This window comes from Cherax quadricarinatus, chromosome 82, assembly GCF_038502225.1.
Source record: "Cherax quadricarinatus isolate ZL_2023a chromosome 82, ASM3850222v1, whole genome shotgun sequence".
Classification (NCBI taxonomy): domain Eukaryota; kingdom Metazoa; phylum Arthropoda; class Malacostraca; order Decapoda; family Parastacidae; genus Cherax; species Cherax quadricarinatus.
In genome coordinates, this window is record NC_091373.1 from 5,343,996 (window position 1) to 5,366,423 (window position 22,428).

The 22,428-nt window shown below is 44.4% G+C and overlaps 1 protein-coding gene across 2 annotated transcripts in view; it reads left to right on the forward strand.

Moving 5' to 3' along the window:
* Positions 1-17,421, forward strand: part of LOC128702869 (runt-related transcription factor 3-like) — a 206,430-nt gene extending 189,009 nt beyond the window's left edge. For both annotated transcript variants that reach the window (XM_070102554.1, XM_070102555.1), the window contains 3 exons: positions 11,803-11,886; positions 15,046-15,174; positions 16,714-17,421. In XM_070102554.1, coding sequence (XP_069958655.1) covers positions 11,803-11,886; positions 15,046-15,174; positions 16,714-17,411 — 911 coding nt within the window. In that variant the 3' untranslated portion in view covers positions 17,412-17,421. The remainder of the gene's footprint in view (positions 1-11,802; positions 11,887-15,045; positions 15,175-16,713) is intronic.
* The last annotated feature ends 5,007 nt before the right edge of the window (positions 17,422-22,428 follow it).

Consider the following 22,428-nt stretch of genomic DNA (forward strand, 5'->3'; position numbering starts at 1 on the left):
GTATATCACAGAGGTACACAGGAAGGTACGGGGCAGACAGGTACAGTATACCACAGAGGTACACAGGAAGGTACGGGGCAGACAGGTACAGTATATCACAGAGGTACACACGCAGGAAGGTACGGGGCAGAGAGGTACAGTATATCACAGAGGTACACAGGAAGGTACGGGGCAGACAGGTACAGTATACCACAGAGGTACACACGCAGGAAGGTACGGGGCAGAGAGGTACAGTATATCACAGAGGTACACAGGAAGGTACGGGGCAGAGAGGTACAGTATATCACAGAGGTACACAGGAAGGTACGGGGCAGACAGGTACAGTATATCACAGAGGTACACACGCAGGAAGGTACGGGGCAGAGAGGTACAGTATACCACAGAGGTACACACGCAGGAAGGTACGGGGCAGAGAGGTACAGTATACCACAGAGGTACACACGCAGGAAGGTACGGGGCAGAGAGGTACAATATACCACAGAGGTACACACGCAGGAAGGTACGGGACAAACAGGTACACCAGAGAAGAGGGAGGGGGAAGACAGAGGGAGGTACTGAGGAAGGGACAAACGGAAGAAGGAATAAAACAATAAAGCAAGGAAAAGGAAGTATAAAAATTCAGACACATGTGCAACATCTGGGTATCTTCACTGTAGACGTTTCACCATCCAGTGGCTTTATCAAGCCACTGGATGGCGAAACGTCTGCGATAAAGATTCCCCTAGTATAGACGGAGGGAGAAGTGAGAGAATGGAGGATGGGAATAGAGTGAAGAAGGAAGGGAAGAAGGAAGGGAAGTAGGGAGGGAACGGGGCAGCTGTCAACAGTGATGAAAAGTTCCACTTCCTTTTTCCCTTCATGAAGGAAAATGCTTATAATAACCTTGTTAGTGTCTGGCATTAGCAATGATAATTAGGAAAGAATAATACACAAATAACCCGCACGTGGGAGAGAGGAGCTTACAACAACGTTTCGGTCTGACTTGGACAATTTACAAAATCACACTAACAGAAAAAAGTGAGGCAACCAGTATATACTGACCGAAACGTCGTCGTAAGTTCCTCTCTCCTATGTGAGGGTTATTTGTGTATTGTTCCAGTCGCTGTATTGTGCGTTGTTGTTCCTTATAACAGAAGTAAATAATGAATTTAAATGTAATATAAACACAGAAGCCTAAGTGGATCTTTAACTCGTCATGATAACAACTGAACGTAGATAAGCACATTTACGGAGCAACTTGCAATGTAAATAGATTGACCAATGTTGTAGTAGCCAGGCTTAGGCTTGGTTACAAGTACTTCTGGAAGTCTGATGATGTAGTAGCCAGACTTAGGCTTGGTTACAAGTACTTCTGGAAGTCTGATGATGTAGTAGCCAGGCTTAGGCTTGGTTACAAGTACTTCTGGAAGTCTGATGATGTAGTAGCCAGACTTAGGCTTGGTTACAAGTACTTCTGACAGTCTGATGATGTAGTAGCCAGACTTAGGCTTGGTTACAAGTACTTCTGACAGTCTGATGATGTAGTAGCCAGGCTTAGGCTTGGTTACAAGTACTTCTGACAGTCTGATGATGTAGTAGCCAGATATAGGCTTGGTTACAAGTACTTCTGACCGTCTGATGATGTAGTAGCCAGGCTTAGGCATGGTTACAAGTACTTCTGACAGTCTGATGATGTAGTAGCCAGACTTAGGCTTGGCTACAAGTACTTCTGACAGTCTGATGATGTAGTAGCCAGATATAGGCTTGGTTACAAGTACTTCTGACAGTCTGATGATGTAGTAGCCAGACTTAGGCTTGGTTACAAGTACTTCTGACAGTCTGATGATGTAGTAGCCAGATATAGGCTTGGTTACAAGTACTTCTGACAGTCTGATGATGTAGTAGCCAGACTTAGGCTTGGTTACAAGTACTTCTGACCGTCTGATGATGTAGTAGCCAGGCTTAGGCTTGGCTACAAGTACGTCTGACAGTCTGATGATGTAGTAGCCAGACTTAGGCTTGGCTACAAGTACTTCTGACAGTCTGATGATGTAGTAGCCAGACTTAGGCTTGGCTACAAGTACTTCTGACAGTCTGATGATGTAGTAGCCAGACTTAGGCTTGGTTACAAGTACTTCTGACAGTCTGATGATGTAGTAGCCAGACTTAGGCTTGGCTACAAGTACTTCTGACAGTCTGATGATGTAGTAGCCAGACTTAGGCTTGGTTACAAGTACTTCTGACAGTCTGATGATGTAGTAGCCAGGCTTAGGCTTGGTTACAAGTACTTCTGACAGTCTGACAATGTAGTAGCCAGACTTAGGCTTGGTTACAAGTACTTCTGGAAGTCTGATGATGTAGTAGCCAGACTTAGGCTTGGTTACAAGTACTACTGACAGTCTGACAATGTAGTAGCCAGACTTAGGCTTGGTTACAAGTACTTCTGACAGTCTGATGATGTAGTAGCCAGACTTAGGCTTGGTTACAAGTACTTCTGGAAGTCTGATGATGTAGTAGCCAGACTTAGGCTTGGTTACAAGTACTTCTGACAGTCTGACGATGTAGTAGCCAGGCTTAGGCTTGGTTACAAGTACTTCTGGCAGTCTGATGATGTAGTAGCCAGGCTTAGGCTTGGTTACAAGTACTTCTGGCAGACTGATGATGTAGTAGCCAGGCTTAGGCTTGGTTACAAGTACTTCTGGCAGTCTGATGATGTAGTAGCCAGGCTTAGGCTTGGTTACAAATACTTCTGACAGTCTGATGATGTAGTAGCCAGACTTAGGCTTGGTTACAAGTACTTCTGGCAGACTGATGATGTAGTAGCCAGGCTTAGGCTTGGTTACAAATACTTCTGACAGTCTGATGATGTAGTAGCCAGGCTTAGGCTTGGTTACAAGTACTTCTGGCAGTCTGATGATGTAGTAGCCAGGCTTAGGCTTGGTTACAAATACTTCTGACAGTCTGATGATGTAGTAGCCAGACTTAGGCTTGGTTACAAGTACTTCTGGCAGACTGATGATGTAGTAGCCAGGCTTAGGCTTGGTTACAAATACTTCTGACAGTCTGATGATGTAGTAGCCAGGCTTAGGCTTGGTTACAAGTACTTCTGGCAGACTGATGATGTAGTAGCCAGGCTTAGGCTTGGTTACAAATACTTCTGACAGTCTGATGATGTAGTAGCTAGACTTAGGCTTGGTTACAAGTACTCCTGACAGTCTGATGTTGTAGTAGCCAGGCTTAGGCTTGGTTACAAGTACTTCTGACAGTCTGATGATGTAGTAGCCAGGCTTAGGCTTAGTTATAAGTACTTCTGGCAGTTTGACAGACACACAGATGATGATAAAACTAAATGCAAAGTATGTGGCCAGTCTTAGGGTCACTATCTGGAGCACTATATGTTTGATTGTCCACTTACTGAGGAATACAGAGATAGTATAATAACCCACGTTATAGTTATCAAGAGAGGAGTGGGGGTGAGGATGAAGTGTGGGTTGGGGGCTATCGCGGGAGAGGTGAACATCAAATGAGAGAGAACTATTGGAGAAAAAACGATGAGGAATATTGTTTAATATTCCATATTCTGTATATGGGCCATTGTTACCTAGCAGTATAATAATTCAGGCAACTGGTCACAGGCATATCAAAAGAGAAGCACTTATACCCCATTTAAGAGTAATTATGAGAGTCATGTATATATATGTCGTGCCGAATAGGCAGAACTTGCGATCTTGGCTTAAATAGCAACGTTCATCTTGCCATATAGGACAAGTGAAAATTTGTGTATGCAATAATTTCGCCAAAATCATTCTGAACCTAACGAAAAAATATATTTGATTGTGTTTGTTTAGTATTAAATTATTGTAAACGTATTTAAAATATATTTAGTTGGGTTAGGCTTAAATAAATTTATCTTGTTGTAATAAGGTTAGGTAAGTTTTCTAAGATTGTTTTGGTGCAAAATTAAAAATTTTTACATTAACATTAATGAAAAAATATATCTTTAAATGTATAAGAGAAAATTTCAGAAAGGACTTAATTTTAAATGAGTTCTTGCTAATTGACCAGTTTTACATATTCGGCACGACATATATATATATATATATATATATATACTAATGTAAGAAAGGCGTATATATACGGGATTAAGAGGGAGACAAGAGGCGTATGACTGAGGGTCATAAGGTCATAACCAGCAGCGACATTAATGAGGCCCCGACAGAGAGCTGAATTAATTAAGGTAAATTGTGATTTGTTGGCTGGCTGAGGTGAGTGTGAGAAGGCTAGCTCACCCACCACCACAAGGTCGAGTTCACCCACCACCTACGTGTGAATGTCGTCCTTGTTGACCTACATTGTATATAGTCTTATACACCTCTTGACTCTCACCTCATTACTCCCTCTCTCTTTCCTCTCTTCCTCTCTCTTTCCCTCGAGCCAATGCTTTACAAAGTTTTACTCATAGAATATATACACAGAGGATAGGGGGGATATATTTCTCTCAGCGTATATATGCAGATTACAGTACTCTTGTCTGGTGACAAAAAAGGCTGCGTACAGTTTTAATGACCCTCGTGTAGCAGATAGACTTTAAACCCCATTAACCAGGCTAGCCAACAGAGAGAAACCTTCCCAGTATAAAGTTGTTGTGTACCTGTGTATTCTTGTCATTACTGTGTGTAGTACAACATTATAAAGAGTAATACTTGACAAGCTCCGCCCACCGACACAGTGCATCATGGGAACAATACCAACAACTGTGGAAAAATACATACAAATGCAGTATAGTGTGATCCTTAATTGACTAATTTTCGCCCCAGACAGTGGACTTTATTAAGTACGTGAGTATGTACTTGTGTACTCTTTCCCCAGATAGATGTGTTTGTGTGGGCGAGACGTATTATATTGCATTTGTGCCTATTTTTCCATGGCGTAGGTATGTTATACTAATAATCTCCACGTACTGTACTTTGAAGGAAGGCTCTGAAGACTCGAGAAGACTTAGAAAAACTTGGCAGGCTTTGTGAAGAGATTGGGAAGACTGGCAGGATGGGAACGCTGGCAGAGGAGCCTGGATGATGTACTTTTATCACCTGGTTCAATGTCGATTCACAGCTCCTGGCCCCTTCTGTTCCCTGCCCGCTACTAGGTCCACTGTGCTCCAAGAACTTTATTGTACCTCTTCTTAAAGCTATATATGGTGTGTGTGTGTGTGTGTGTGAGTGTGTACTCACCTATTTGTACTCACCTAGTCGAGTCATAGCTCCTGATACCCCCTCTTCACCGGTTGCTACTAGGTCCTCTCTCTCCCTGCTCCATGAGCTTCATCATACCTCGCCTTAAAACTATGTATGGTTCCCGCCTCCACTACGTCACTTTCTAGGCTATTCCATGGCCTGACCACTCTATGACTGAAGAAATACTTCCTAACATCCCTTTGATTCATCTGAGTCTTCAACTTCCAATTGTGACCTCTTGTGTCTGTGTCCCATCTCTGGAACATCCCGTCTTTGTCCACCTTGTCTATTCCGCGCAGTATTTTATATGTCGTTATCATGTCTCCCCTGATCCTCCTGTCCTCCAGTGTCGTCAGGCCGATTTCCCTTAACCTTTCTTCGTAGGACAATCCCCTTAGCTCTGGGACTAGTCTTGTTGCAAACCTTTGCACTTTCTCTAATTTCTTGACGTTTGTTAGGTAAGACACATATGCAACAGTTAGGTATCTTTATTTCGAAACGTTTCGCCTACACAGTAGGCTTCTTCAGTCGAGTACAGAAAAGTAGATAGAAGCAGAAGATACTTGAAGACGATGTAATCAGTCCATCACCCTTAAAGTTTTGAGGTGGTCAGTCACCTCCTGGCAGTATATAAGGCTCCATCCTGTCACTTCAACTTCATATTGTTTCAGACAACGGAACAATGCTCTTCTCCAGACTGAGGGACTGACCACCTCAAAACTTTAAGGGTGATGGACTGATTACATCGTCTTCAAGTATCTTCTGCTTCTATCAACTTTTCTGTACTCGACTGAAGAAGCCTACTGTGTAGGCGAAACGTTTCGAAATAAAGATACCTAACTGTTGCATATGTGTCTTACCTAACAATCTGTCGGTATTTTATACCATTTTAATGTTCAATTTCTTGACGTGCTTGACCAGGTGTGGATTCCAAACTGGTGCTGCATACTCCAGTATGGGCCTGACGTAAATGGTGTACAGAGTCTTGAACGATTCTTTACTGAGGTATCGGAACGCTATCCTTAGGTTTGCCAGGCGCCCGTATGCTGCAGCAGTTATCTGATTGATGTGCGCCTCTGGAGATGTGCTCGGTGTTATACTAACCCCCAGATCTTTTTCCTTGAGTGAGGTTTGAAGTCTTTGGCCACCTAGACAATACTGTGTCTGCGGTCTTCTTTGCCCTTCCCCAGTCTTCATGACTTTGCATTTGGCGGGGTTAAACTCAAGGAGCCAGTTGCTGGACCAGGCTTGTAGCCTGTCTAAGTCTCTTTGTAGTCGTGTGTGTGAATGTGTGCGTGTGTGAGTGTGTACTCACCTAATCGTGGATGTAGGGCTCGAGACTCAGCTCCTGGCCCCGCCTCTTCACTGACCGCTACTGGGTCCTCCCTCTCCCTGCTCCATGAGCTTTATCATACCTCGTCTTAAAACTATGTATTGTTCCTGCCTCCACTACATCACTTTGCCAGACTATTCCACTTCCTAACAACTCTGTGGCTGAAGAAATATTTCCTAATATACCTTTGGCTCATCTGAGTCTTCACCTTTCAATTGTGACCCCTTGTTTCTGTGTCCCATCTCTGGAACATCCTGTCTCTGTCCACCTTATCTATTCCTCGCAGTATTTTGTATGTCGTTATCATCTCATCGTTGACCCTCCTGTCTTCCAGTGTCGTCAGACAGATTTCCCTTAACATTTCTTCGTAGGACATTCCCCTTAGCTGTGGAACCAGCCTTGTTGTGTGTGTGTGTGTGTGTGTGTACTCACCTATTTGTACTCACCTATTTGTGGTTGCAGGGGTCGATTCACAGCTCCTGGCCCCGCCTCTTCGCTGATTGCTACTAGGTCCTCTCTCTCCCTGCCCCATGAGCTCTATCATACCTCGCCTTAAAACTATGTATGGTTCCTGCCTCCACTACATCACTTTCTAGGCTATTCCATGGCCTGACTACTCTATGACTGAAGAAATACTTCCTAACATCCCTTTGATTCATCTGAGTCTTCAACTTCCAATTGTGACCTCTTGTGTCTGTGTCCCATCTCTGGAACATCCCGTCTTTGTCCACCTCGTCTATTCCGCGCAGTATTTTATATGTCGTTATCATGTCTCCCCTGACCCTCCTGTCCTCCAGTGTCGTCAGGCCGATTTCCCTCAACCTTTCTTCATAGGACAATCCCCGTAGCTCTGGGACTAGTCTTGTTGCAAACCTTTGCACTTTCTCTAATTTCTTGACGTGCTTGACTAGGTGTGGATTCCAAACTGGTGCTGCATACTCCAGTATGGGCCTGACGTAGATGGTATACAGAGTCTTAAACGAATCCTTACTGAGGTATCGGAACGCTATCCGTAGGTTTGCCAGACGCCCGTATGCTGCAGCAGTTATCTGATTGATGTGCGCCTCAGGAGATATGCTCGGTGTTATACTCAACCCCAGATCTTTTTCCTTGAGTGAGGTTTGCAGTCTTTGGCCATCTAAACTATATTGTGTCTGCGGTCTTCTTTGCCCTTCCCCAATCTTCATGACTTTGCATTTGCAGGGTTAAATTCAAGGAGCCAGTTGCTGGACCAGGCTTGTAGCCTGTCCAGGTCTCTTTGTAGTCCTGCCTGATCCTCGTCCGATTTGATTCTTCTCATTAACTTCACATCATCTGCAAACAAAGACACTTCTGAGTCTATCCCTTCCGTTATGTCGTTCACATATACCAAGAACAGCACAGGTCCTAGGACTGACCCCTGTGGAACCCCGCTTGTCACAGGCACCCACTCTGACACCTCGTCGCGTACCATGACTCGTTGTTGCCTCCCTGTCAGATATTCTCTGATCCATTGCAGTGCCTTTCCTGTTATGTGTGCCTGGTCCTCTAGCTTTTGCAGTAACCTCTCTTATGAGGAACTGTGTCGAAGGCCTTCTTGCAGTCCAAAAATATGCAGTTGATCCACCCCTCTCTCTCTTGTCTTACTTCTGTCACCTTGTCATAAAACTCTAGTAGGTTTGTGACACAGGATTTTCCTTCCCTGAAACCGTGCTGGTTGTCAATTATACACGTGTCAAGTTCGCATAGCAGCTTCTTCACCTCCTCCTTGGTTATATGTACCTCATCCAGCACTTGCTGGTGTGCCCCCCTGTTCTGATTTCTTGGAGCCCTACTGGTTTCCTCTGTAAACACCTCTTTAAATCTTGTGTTGAGCTCCTGACAAACCTCTCGGTCGTTTCTTGTGAATTCCCCATCACCCTTCCTCAGTCTGATTACCTGGTCCTTGACTGTTGTTTTCCTCCTGATGTGGCTGTACAACAGCTTCGGGTCAGTCTTTACTTTTGATGCTATGTCATTTTCATATTGTCTCTGAGCCTCCCTTCTTATCTGTGCATATTCGTTTCTGGCTCTTCGGCTGATTTCTTTATTTTCCTGAGTTCTCTGTCTTCTGTACCTTTTCCATTCTCTAGTACACCTAGTTTTTGCCTCTCTACACCTTTGGGTGAACCAAGGACTCGTTATGTTCTTCCCATTATTTCTGTTTCCCTTGGGAACAAACCTCTCCTCTGCCTCCTTGCATTTTGTTGCTACATAGTCCATCATTTCTTGTACTGGTTTTCCTGTCAGTTCCCTCTCCCACTGAATGTCTTGAAGGAAGTTCCTCATGCCTGAGTAGTTCCCCCTTTTGTAGTTTGGTTTTTCCCAGCCTATTCCTGCTACTCTCTCCACTTGGAGCTCAACTATGTAGTCGAAGCACAGAACTACATGATCACTAGCTCCCAGGGGCCTTTCATACATGATACCCTCGATGTCCGAACTACTCATGGTGAATACAAGGTCCAACCTTGCTTGTTCATCCTCTCCTCTCTCTCTGGTAGTGTCTCTAACGTGTTGATGCATGAGGTTTTCCAGTACCACATCCATCATCTTGGCTCTCCATGTTTCGGGACCCCCATGGGGCTCCAGGTTTTCCCAGTCAATCTCCTTGTGATTGAAATCACCCATAACTAGTAACTTTGCTCCCCCCATGTGTGCTCTCCTGGCCACCTCGGCTAGTGTGTCGATCATTGCTCTGTTGCTCTCATCGTATTCTTCTCTTGGCCTCCTGCAGTTCTGTGGTGGGTTGTACATTACTGCAATTATCACCTTATGTCCCTCAGACTGGATTGTTCCTACTAAGTAGTCCCTTTCGCCCGTGCCATCCATTCCTTCCATTTTCTCAAAACCCCACTGGTTTTTAATGAGCAGTGCAACTCCTCCTCCCCCTCTCCTCCCTCTGTCTTTCCTGAGGATTTGATATCCGGATGGAAAGATTGAATCTGTTATTATTCTGGTGAGTTTTGTTTCTGTGAGTGCTATTATGTCTGGAGATGTCTCTTTGATTCTTTCGTGCCACTCCTCATACTTGTTTGTTATTCCATTTGCATTTGTATACCACACCTTCAACTTCTTTTCTAAGACTGTGGTCTGGGAGGTATATTGGGGTTGGGGAAGTGGGAGACCTGGTAAGGAACTATGGGTTGTTGCTGTGGGGGTGGAGTTTGTAATGTAGTGGGTGGGGGGCATTGGATGTGGCATGGGTGTTTTGATTTAGAGTGTTTGGTTGCACTGGGGTTGACCTGGTTGGGAGGCTTCTATAGGAAGTTGTGAGGGAGGCTGTATTTGATCTTCTTCCTGGGTCTGGGATCTCCTGACTGTCTTCTCCATTCCCTCTCTTTCCTCCTTTCGCCTTTGTACCATCTCTCTCAGTTTCTGCCTTTCTTCTTGTGTTCTGTCGCGGTCGAGATACACCTTCCTGTATGCCGTCATGTCCCTTAATCGTGCTTTCTCCTGCAGGATCCTGGTCCGAGTCGCTTCTGCCTTGAAGGTCACTCTCACTGGCCGGGTTCTTTTTTTTACAAACCCCCCTATTCTCCGAAAATTTTCCAGCTGGGTCATATCGTCTTCTCCTATTGCTTTCATGATGCTTTCAATTGCTTTTTTCCCCCCTTGTTTTCTTGTTTCATATGTTTCCCCTTCGACTTCCTGGAGCCCATACACAAAGACTGACTGTGTGTGTGTGTGTGTGTGTGTGTGTGTGTGTGTTCTAAATCTTTCTCGGTTCTTAATGTAGTTATTGCTGGTTTAAATCTTGCAAAATCAGAAGGTTTGTCTTGATCGTGTGAACTTGTTTAACCACTTCCCCAGTAGTCTCCACCATTTTCCTATCGTTCTAGTAGCCCTTCTGCTGTCTGGTGGTAAACAGTAGATTACTGCCACTACTACCCATGTAGTTCTACCTTACTAATACTACTACTACTACTACTACCACTTATACTATTACCACTACTATTACTGTTGCTGCTGCTACTGCTTGTGTTCCCGGTTGTTATATTTACTATATCGCCTTTCGACTCGCCTGTTTGTCCTTCGAGTTCTTCCAAGTTCGCTTAATATCTTATTATCAATACCATTCCTTACCTGCCTGTTATCTCATTTGCCTCAGTATTTGATATCCTGTTGGAAATATTACATTTGATATTGTTTCGTTTAATTTTGTCTCTTCTATTCGTTCATATAATTCACTGATTTTGTTTCAGAGTTCGTCTGTGTCACTTTCTTTACCCTTCCTTTCTCTTATTGTCTTCTGATTCGTAATGTCTTGGTCTATCAGACCAGTAATCGGGAGGCCTGGTCTAGGACCGGGTCGTGGGGGGCGGTGACCCCCGGTAGCGATGTAAGGAAAATGTAAATGCTGTTCCTTGCCCAGGGGTTAGAGGAAAGGGTGTGAGGTTACGGGGAAGGATCATATACAGACAGTCAAGGAGTGTGGTTGGGGTTGGAGCAGTAGTGAGTGTTGTTGTGGAGAGTTTACCTAATGTATTGACAAGGTGGAGAGCGTGTGGTAATTCCTTAAGTATAGGTTACGAATACTTGAAGGAAATTGATAGGTTACAAAAGTGTGTGTGTGTGTATGTTTGGAAGAGTGTGAAGATGTGGGTGGAGGCATGGTGGGAAGGGTGTGGATGTTACTGAGTTATTGTGCCTGTATGAGGATGATGGACAGGGAAGAGTCATTGATGAGGAGAAAATTTCCCTTCTGCGTCTCTCCTGTTGCTTTTCCTTGTGAGCTTCGTCAAGTTAACTTCTTCAGTCCACATTCCTCTGTTTACAGTCTTCATGCCCGGAACTAGTTTGAAAGCAAACCTTTGGATTTTCGCGTGCTTCTGTACATCCTTGCTAGGTATCATCTCTGTTATCTATACTGACAGAGTTGAGGTCATTCAGGGAACCCTAAATGAGGTCATTGAGGGATCCTCAGCTATGCCATTGACGTAAAATGAAGTTATTCAGGGACGCTAAACGAGGCCATTCAGGGACGCTAAACGAGGTCATTCAGAGACGCTAAACGAGATCATTTAGCGACGTTAAACGAGATCATTCAGTGACGCTAAACGAGGCCATTCAGTAACACTAAACGAGATCATTCAGGTTCCGAACTGGTTTCAAACTAGCTCGTAACGATTCATTTTCTGGTCGCAGTTTTCCCGTCAACAATTTCACATTAATTATTTTCACGAAGTTCATGATTTTAATGTGAATTTCCTGTGATGAATGATTTTCTTATTATTTCAGATGCATCGTCTTCCATGAGCCTGGGTACAAGCGAGGGTCACTGGTCCTCCTACAGCGGGTCACACTACTCTTCTTATATCCCAGGTCAGTCCTCCAGGTCACTGCTAGTCTGTCCTGGTTAATACATGTGGAAGGGAAGTCACTACTGCTGTCTCCTAGTATCGTTAGCCAGATTTACCGCGAATTTATGTCCTCGTTATCTAACTGTGCACTGCACAGGCTTTAGCGCAGATTTACCTGGTGTATTATTCAAACTACTGACACATTCTTTGTCCCTTAGTTCGATTGGTAGCGCACTCAGCTCACACATTGACGTCCGTGGTTCGATCTCCGGTACGGGTGGAAGCATTAGAGAGTGTTTCCTTAAGACACTTGCTGTCCCTGTTCACCTAGCAGTGAAATAGGTGTTAGTCGACTGGTGTGGGTTGCATCCTGGGGATAATATTATCCTAATTTACCCGAAATGTTCTATATAACAAGGGGCTTTCTGTATAGTAGTACCCCTCAAGGGAGGTTCCTTGACGCTGGTGAGGGGCTCTTGATCTAGGGAATTGGATCTGTGCTCCGGTTCCCTGAATTGAGTCTGAATGCCTTCCATCCCCCCCCCCGCTTGCGCTGTATAATCCTATGGGTTTAGCGCTCCCCCATGATAATAATAATAATATATGATAGTATGGTCGCTATACCTTGTACTTGTAAAACTAAAGATTATTATTATTATTATTATTATTATTATTATTATTATTATTATTATTATTATTATTATTATTATTAAGTGTTGTTGACGGTTATGTGTCTCATTGTCTCTCATTTTTATGACCCAAATTATATTTCTCTATCTCTTCTCAGTCGTATTTAAGAATTTCTTCAATTTTAATTCATGTTGCATATATCATCTCACATATTGCAACATATATGGTATTAAACTTTGCACAGGATATATACGCTGAGAAGTGTATGTCTCAGCGTATATACACTGAGAAGTGTATGTCTCTCAGCGTATATACACTGAGAAGTGTATGTCTCTCAGCGTATATACACTGAGAAGTGTGTCTCTCAGCGTATATACACTGAGAAATGTATGTCTCTCAGCGTATATACACTGAGAAGTGTATGTCTCTCAGCGTATATACACTGAGAAGTGTATGTCTCTCAGCGTATATACACTGAGAAGTGTATGTCTCTCAGCGTATATACACTGAGAAGTGTATGTCTCTCAGCGTATATACACTGAGAAGTGTATGTCTCTCAGCGTATATACACTGAGAAGTGTGTCTCTCAGTGTATATACACTGAGAAGTGTATGTCTCTCAGCGTATATACACTGAGAAGTGTATGTCTCTCAGCGTATATACACTGAGAAGTGTATGTCTCTCAGCGTATATACACTGAGAAGTGTATGTCTCTCAGCGTATATACACTGAGAAGTGTATGTCTCTCAGCGTATATACACTGAGAAGTGTATGTCTCTCAGCGTATATACACTGAGAAGTGTATGTCTCTCAGCGTATATACACTGAGAAGTGTATGTCTCTCAGCGTATATACACTGAGAAGTGTATGTCTCTCAGCGTATATACACTGAGAAATGTATGTCTCTCAGCGTATATACACTGAGAAGTGTATGTCTCTCAGCGTATATACACTGAGAAGTGTATGTCTCTCAGCGTATATACACTGAGAAGTGTATGTCTCTCAGCGTATATACACTGAGAAGTGTATGTCTCTCAGCGTATATACACTGAGAAGTGTATGTCTCTCAGCGTATATACACTGAGAAGTGTATGTCTCTCAGCGTATATACACTGAGAAGTGTGTCTCTCAGTGTATATACACTGAGAAGTGTATGTCTCTCAGCGTATATACACTGAGAAGTGTATGTCTCTCAGTGTATATACACTGAGAAGTGTGTCTCTCAGCGTATATACACTGAGAAATTTGCTTTAATACTTATTTAAGGGATTAAAAAGTTATTTTCTGGTAATGAAGAAGTTTGGTGACCTTAATGACCTTAGTGTTGTCTACAAACTTTAACTTAAATTAACCAACCATTCGTGTATTGATCCATTAACCAAATTATTCTGCTAAACTCATCATGATTAAGATCTGCGAGAGGAGACCTTTCTAGTCTAACATTGATATTTGTTGATGGTCTGCCATTGTTGATGTGTGTGTGTTGAACTGTCACTGTTGATGTGTGTTGAACTGTCACTGTTGATGTGTGTTGAACTGTCACTGTTGATGTGTGTTGAACTGTCACTGTTGATGTGTGTTGAACTGTCACTGTTGATGTGTGTTGAATTGTCACTGTTGATGTGTGTTGAATTGTCACTGTTGATGTGTGTGTTGAACTGTCACTGTTGATGTGTGTTGAACTGTCACTGTTGATGTGTGTTGAATTGTCACTGTTGATGTGTGTGTTGAACTGTCACTGTTGATGTGTGTTGAACTGTCACTGTTGATGTGTGTTGAACTGTCACTGTTGATGTGTGTTGAACTGTCACTGTTGATGTGTGTTGAATTGTCACTGTTGATGTGTGTGTTGAACTGTCACTGTTGATGTGTGTTGAACTGTCACTGTTGATGTGTGTTGAACTGTCACTGTTGATGTGTGTTGAATTGTCACTGTTGATGTGTGTTGAATTGTCACTGTTGATGTGTGTGTTGAACTGTCACTGTTGATGTGTGTGTTGAACTGTCACTGTTGATGTGTGTTGAACTGTCACTGTTGATGTGTGTTGTGCTGTCACTGTTGATGTGTGTTGTGCTGTCACTGTTGATGTGTGTTGAACTGTCACTGTTGATGTGTGTTGAACTGTCACTGTTGATGTGTGTATTCAACTGTCACTGTTGATGTGTATTGTACTGTCACTGTTTTTGTGTTGAACTGTCACTGTTGATGTGTGTGTTCAACTGTCACTGTTGATGTGTGTTGAATTGTCACTGTTGATGTTTGTGTTGAACTGTCACTGTTGATGTGTGTTGTACTGTCACTGTTGATGTGTGTGTTCAACTGTCACTGTTGATGTGTGTTCAACTGTCACTGTTGATGTGTGTATTCAACTGTCACTGTTGATGTGTGTTGAACTGTCACTGTTGATGTGTGTATTCAACTGTCACTGTTGATGTGTGTTGAGCTGTCACTGTTGATGTGTGTTGAGCTGTCACTGTTGATGTGTATGTTGTTGATGTGAGAACCGAATACGGCTGCATCAGTAACAAGGAATGTCTTACCACCTGACAGGTAGTCTGACTGGAGGCAACACGTCCAGTCTACAGAGTGGGTTCTCCTCCTCACAAACCCTGGGTTACAGCAGTGACCTCACCCAGCAAGTGAACCCCCTCGACTCCACCTCCTCGCACCTCTCATCAGGTAAAACCTCCATCTACCTCACCCTTGAGTGACTGTACACTTATCAAGGCTAAGGGACTTATAACTTTCTTAGCAAATCTAAGGGACTGATCACCTTCTTTCAAGCCTGAGGGACTAACCACCTTCTTTCCAGGCTGAGGGAATGACCACCTTCTTTAAAGACTGAGGGACTAACCACCTTCTTTCAAGACTGAGGAACTAACCACCTTCTTTCAAGACTGAGGGACTGACCATCTTCTTCCAAGACTGAGGAACTAACCACCTTCTTTCGAGACTGAGGGACTAACCACCTTCTTTCAAGACTGAGGAACTAACCACCTTCTTTCGAGACTGAGGGACTAACCACCTTCTTTCAAGACTGAGGAACTAACCACCTTCTTTCAAGACTGAGGGACTGACCATCTTCTTCCAAGACTGAGGAACTAACCACCTTCTTTCGAGACTGAGGAACTAACCACCTTCTTTCAAGACTGAGGAACTAACCACCTTCTTTCAAGACTGAGGGACTAACCACCTTCTTTCAAGACTGAGGGATTAACCACCTTCTTTCAAGACTGAGGGACTGACCACCTTCTTTCAAGACTGAGGGACTAACCACCTTCTTTCCAGGCTGAGGGAATGACCACCTTCTTTAAAGACTGAGGGACTAACCACCTTCTTTCAAGACTGAGGAACTAACCACCTTCTTTCAAGACTGAGGGACTGACCATCTTCTTCCAAGACTGAGGAACTAACCACCTTCTTTCGAGACTGAGGGACTAACCACCTTCTTTCAAGACTGAGGAACTAACCACCTTCTTTCAAGACTGAGGGACTAACCACCTTCTTTCAAGACTGAGGGATTAACCACCTTCTTTCAAGACTGAGGGACTGACCACCTTCTTTCAAGACTGAGGGACTAACCACCTTCTTTCAAGGCTGAGAGACTGACCACCTTCTTTCAAGACTGAAGGACTGACCTTCTTGCAAGGCCGAGGGACTGACCACCTTCTTTCACGGCTGAGGGACTGACCACCTTCTTTCACGGCTGAGGGACTGACCACCTTCTTTCACGGCTGAGGGACTGACCACCTTCTTTCACGGCTGAGGGACTGATCACCTTCTTTCACGGCTGAGGGACTGACCACCTTCTTTCACGGCTGAGGGACTGACTGCCTCATCATCCACTGTCTCCAGTACATAATCTCTGTGTTCAGCATGTGTACTATTGAGATGGGGTGTTAATACATTGTACAACTGTATTGTAGGAACATGCACGTGTAAGAGTTGTATTTATAGGTGTAGTAACAGGTGTTGTGTTGTATGTGTAACAAGTTTTGTGTTGTAGGTGCAGTAACATGTGTTGTGTTACAGGTGCAATAACAAGTGTTACAGGTGTAACAACAGGCGTTGTGTTACAGGTGTAACAACAGGTGTTGTGTTACAGGTGCATTACCAGGTGTTGTGATAACAGGTGTTGTGTTACACGTGTGATAACAGGTGTTACAGGTGTAAAAACAGTATTATGTCATAAGTCTAATAACAGGTGTTGTGTTACAGGTGTTATGGAGAACTCCCCCAGCTCCGGGGGTGACTACGAAGGTCTGGGGTCGCTGCCTGGGGCCGGACACTCCCCGCCTCGCCACGAGTACATGCTGGCGCGTTACTCTTCGCCAGATCCTCGCCACAATACCCAGAGCGCAGACCCTCGCCAGGACCTTTCCTGCGCACCTTACACGCCCCCCGCTACCTCCTCCAACGCCGCCGCCGCCTCCTCCAGCGTGGGCGGCCTCCTGGCGGGGGCGTCATCCTCCACGGGCGGCGGCGCAGGTGGCGGTGTGATACCAGCGACAGGGACAGTAGGTGGCACTGGTACCTACCCTGGGTACCTAGGTTCCGGCTACTACACTGCCACCACCACGGCGCAAGGGTACCTATCCCCTAGCGTATCCCTGCTATACCCACACTTGTACCCACAGCAGGGGCAGCTATCCCTACTTGACCCCCGTCAAGCGCCCACGGACCAGTACACGGCCGCCAGTACCACCGGTCAGAGAGACTACAGTCGTAACGATGGGTACCGTGACATGTCTGGTACTGGGGCGACCACCCCAGTACCCCACCAAGGCATGATAAATGCCCACATGACGCCAGATGATACCCTCCACGCTGCCCACGTTCACGATCGCTACATGAGCAATGGTACACGCGCCGGAGGTCCCTCCCCGAATGATCCATCCGTGTGGAGGCCGTATTAGTGAATAAGATGGTGGTATTAGTGAGCAAGATGGTGGAATTAGTGAGCAAGATGGTGGTATTAGTGAGCAAGATGGTGGAATTAGTGAGCAAGATGGTGGAATTAGTGAGCAAGATGGTGGTATTAGTGAGCAAGATGGTGGAATTAGTGAGCAAGATGGTGGAATTAGTGAGCAAGATGGTGGAATTAGTGAGCAAGATGATGGTATTAGTGAGCAAGATGGTGGAATTAGTGAGCAAGATGGTGGAATTAGTGAGCAAGATGGTGGAATTAGTGAGCAAGATGGTGGAATTAGTGAGCAAGATGGTGGAATTAGTGAGCAAGATGGTGGAATTAGTGAGCAAGATGGTGGTATTAGTGAGCAAGATGGTGGTATTAGTGAGCAAGATAGTAGTGTTAGTCTGTATAAATCAGGAGTTCCCTGTCACTCAAGGTTTCCTGTCACTCAAGGTTCCCTGTCAATCAAGGTTTCCTGTCACTCAAGGTTCCCTGTCAATCAAGGTTTCCTGTCACTCAAGGTTCCCTGTCACTCAAGGTTTCTTTTCACTCAAGGTTTCCTGTCACTCAAGGTTCCCTGTCAATCAAGGTTTCCTGTCACTCAAGGTTCCCTGTCAATCAAGGTTTCCTGTCACTCAAGGTTCCCTGTCACTCAAGGTTTCTTGTCACTCAAGGTTTCCTGTCACTCAAGGTTCCCTGTCAATCAAGGTTTCCTGTCACTCAAGGTTCCCTGTCAATCAAGGTTTCCTGTCACTCAAGGTTATCTATCACTCAAGGTTCCCTGTCACTCAAGGTTGCCTTACACTCAAGGTTCCCTGTCACTCAAGGTTCCCTGTCACTCAAGGTTCCCTGTCACTCAAGGTTCCCTGTCACTCAAGGTTCCCTGTCACTCAAGGTTCCCTGTTACTCAAGGTTCCCTGTTACTCAATTCTCCCCGAAGACAGAATATACAGTATTGAACAATGTGTATCTTGTGGTGACTGTTTATGTATCTTGTGGTGACTGTTTATGTATCTTGTGGTGACTGTTTATGTATCTTGTGGTGACTTTATGTATCTTGTGGTGACTGTTTATGTATCTTGTGGTGACTGTTTATGTATCTTGTGGTGACTTTATGTATCTTGTGGTGACTGTTTATGTATCTTGTGGTGACTTTATGTATCTTGTGGTGACTGTTTATGTATCTTGTGGTAACTATGTATCTTGTGGTGACTATGTATCTTGGAAACTTGCGTTATCTTGTCTTTCCTTTATTTATTGTGACAGTAATGAAAAAATACGTCGTTTTTATCTTTTTTCTTTTAGTATGTATCACCGATGTCTTACAAGTATTATTTATCAGAGAAATACAGAAAGATCTGAGTCTGTGTGATAGTGACAAGAAACAATTATATATATTAGTAAAGTACAATAGCTCCAGCCTGTGTGTGTGTGTGTGTGTGTGTGTGTGTGTGTGTGTGTGTGTGTGTGTGTGTGTGTGTGTGTGTGTGTGTGTTAGTTACCATTTTGTCCTAGGCACATGTCGATTAGACACTAGGCCTGTTGCGCGCGCGTGTGCGTGTGTCTGTGTGTGTGTGTGTGTGTGTGTGTGTGTGTGTGTGTGTGCATGTTGCAGATAGTTTGCAACACAAAGGCACAGTATTAACCACAGGTGGTACCTGTGTTATTCAAGCATCCCACCGCTGCCACCACTGCTAAGGCCTTTGCTGAAGGAACTCGGCTTCCAGTAAGATTAGACAAAGAATGGTGAGAATGTGTTCTGTAAGACGGAGGACTATATGTCCTGTCGCTAAGGTTAGTAGTGTTAGACAGCCAGAAAAAAAAACATACCCCGGCCGGGATTGAACCGCGATCAGAGAGTCTCAAAACTCCAGCCCGTCGCGTTAGCCACTAGACCAGCTAGCCACAGCTAGCTGGTCCAGTGGCTAACGCGACGGGCTGGAGTTTTGAGACTCTCTGACCGCGGGTTCAATCCCGGCCGGGGTATGGTTTGTTTGCAATCGTGTCATTACGATTTCGTGAGTTTAGAGAGCCAGGTTGGGACAACAGGAGAGGCACTCTTTTGAAGGAGCGGCACTGTACTTAGACATGACACGCAATGTCCAACGACCTCATTGGGCAAAACGTAAAGGCTCCTTATCTTCCCTTGAAGATTCAAGTCTCGAGACATCGCCAGTGCGTGGCACTAGGCCAGCCTCGAAGACTGTGAATATGAGAGATGGTTCCGTATGAGACAAGAGGCACCAAATTCTTGTAATACGCTTTAAGACTCGGAGTAGTTTACCTTCTTGACTCTGTGAGCTTTGCGTATAAGCATTTAATTAAGAGAGGTTCAAAATGTGTAGCGTTTGGGTGAAATGACTGAGCAGGTGTGACTGAAGTTCTCAAGTAAGTCTTTGTAAGTAGGTGTGGTGTAACACCACTACTGCTCTGGTGTGACACTAGTGCCCTGGTGTGACACTATTGCCCTGGTGTGGCACTACTGCTCTGGTGTGACACTACTGCCCTGATGTGGCACTATTACCCTGGTGTGACACTACTGCTCTGGTGTGACACCACTACTGTCCTGGTGTGACACCATTACTGTCCTGGTGTGACACTACTACTGCTCTGGTGTAACACTACTGCTCTGGTGTGACACTTCTGCTCTGGTGTGACACTATTGCTCTGGTGTGACACTACTGCTTTGGTGTGACACTACTGCCCTGGTGTGGCACTATTACCCTGGTGTGACACTACTGCTCTGGTGTGACACCACTACTGTCCTGGTGTGACACCACTACTGTCCTGGTGTGACACCACTACTGTCCTGGTGTGACACTACTACTGCTCTGGTGTAACACTACTGCTCTGGTGTGACACTACTGCTCTGGTGTGACACTACTGCTCTGGTGTGACACTACTGCTCTGGTGTGACACTTCTGCTCTGGTGTGACACTATTGCTCTGGTGTGACACTACTGCTTTGGTGTGACACCACTGCTGTCCTGGTGTGACACCACTACTATCCTGGTGTGACACCACTACTGTCTTGGTGTGACACCACTACTGCCTTGGTGTGACACCACTACTGCCCTGGTGTGACACTACTACTGTCCTGGTGTGACACCACTACTGTCCTGGTGTGACACCACTACTGCCCTGGTGTGACGCCACTACTGTTCTGGTGTGACACCACTACTGTCCTTGTGTGACACCACTACTGCCCTGGTGTGACATCATTACTGCCCTGGTGTGACACCACTACTGCCCTGATGTAACACTACTGCCCTGGTGTGACACCACTTCTCCCAGTGTGACCCCACTTTTGCTCTGGTGTGACACCACTACTACCCCGGTGTAATACTACTTCTGTCCTGGTGTGACACCTACTGCCACAATGTGACACCACTTCTCCCAGTGTGACACCACTCCTACCCCGGTGTGCTTCCATTGTTAACTTAGTCTGAGAAGAACTTAAAGTCAAGAAAACTCTCACAATCCTGAAACACTCGTAAAGTAAAGCATAAATTCGACTTGAGAACAAAAAGGCACAATACCGTGACTGGAACAATACACAGATAACCCGCACATAGGAGAGTGTGACTTTGTAAATGGTCCAGAGAGTGTGTAAATGGTCCAGAGAGTGTGACTTTGTAAATGGTCCAGAGAGTGTGACTTTGTAAATGGTCCAAGTTGGACCGAAGCGTCGTCTTAAGCTTCTATGTGCGCGTTATTTGTATATAAGCTCGATTTGTTTTTTAAATGCTAAAAAAGGTCTCCACAGTGTTGAATGGATCTTGGCATCTAGATAATGGTCAATTAAAAACTGGCGCAGGTTAGGTGTGTACTATTAATAATGTTTGAGTAGAAGTAAGATGTGTATGCGAGTACTGTGTCGCCTCTCAAAGTGTATTATTGTTCTGAATATTATATATTCAGATATTGGTCTAAGTCGTCAGTGGTTTAGAAAAGCGTTACGTCACAACCAGCAGGTGATGTTACGCCGTTACATTTAGTAACTTGTTTATATTCCATGTGTTGAGGATGTATATGAAAATGTATGGTAAATAGTTGGTTAGAATTTGTTACATCACGGACATGAGGTTGAAAAAATAACCTTGACTTGACGATGCTTTAAAAAATATACCGAGTATCATAGAGGATTGATATAGACAGAATATGTACTAAAAATTAATTTCTCTTTGTGTAAACACTGAGAGGTTCGTCTCTCAATGTATATACAATAAGAGTTTATTTTGATCCTTATTTTAAGGGCTGAATTGTTTAATGTTAGTGTATAGGTGAATTATTGGCTTAATGAGCTAGGTGCAGTCGCTAGGCTTTAATCCTAACACACTAGACGACAGCATCGACACAGGTGTGAGACCGTCAGTGTTGCTCGTCCAGGACGGTGTTGGGACAAGTTCAGTACAAGTTTCGCTATAATATAAGCTCTCAGGTTTAACCATTGAATACTCCTACCACTCTCTGCTCAATCACACACCTGCTGCTTGTGACCACCCAACCACTGGTGGACAAAGGGCAGCTTTTTTTAAATAATATCAATGAGATTCAGTGCTTAAAAAATGTCGCAGTTGCTACATCGAAATGTTTGCTGCATCATTTTGGTGTAAGAATGTATTAACTTTAGTATAAATCGAGGGAAAAAATGCATAAGGCATTTTTTTTTGCAATCTCATAATAAAACGTGTAAAGATTCTTGTCTGAGATGTGACAGTCGGTGGCCCTTTACATGTTTTGCTATAAACTTTTGATCGTTCCTATAGGCTGTAGGGCAGCCCGCTACGAGTGCTACATAAGCAGAGTCTTGTAGAACTGAAGCCATATTGATAATATTTCAGCCACACATTATTATAATCAAGGGGGAAGCGCTAAATCAGTAGGATTATATAGCCCCTGTGGGAAGGGGGCGGATGGAAGGTATTCAGGCTTAATTCAGGGAACTGGAGCACAGATCCAATTCCCTAGATCAGGAGCCTCTCACCAGCATCAAGGAACCTCCCTTGAGAGGTTCAGCCA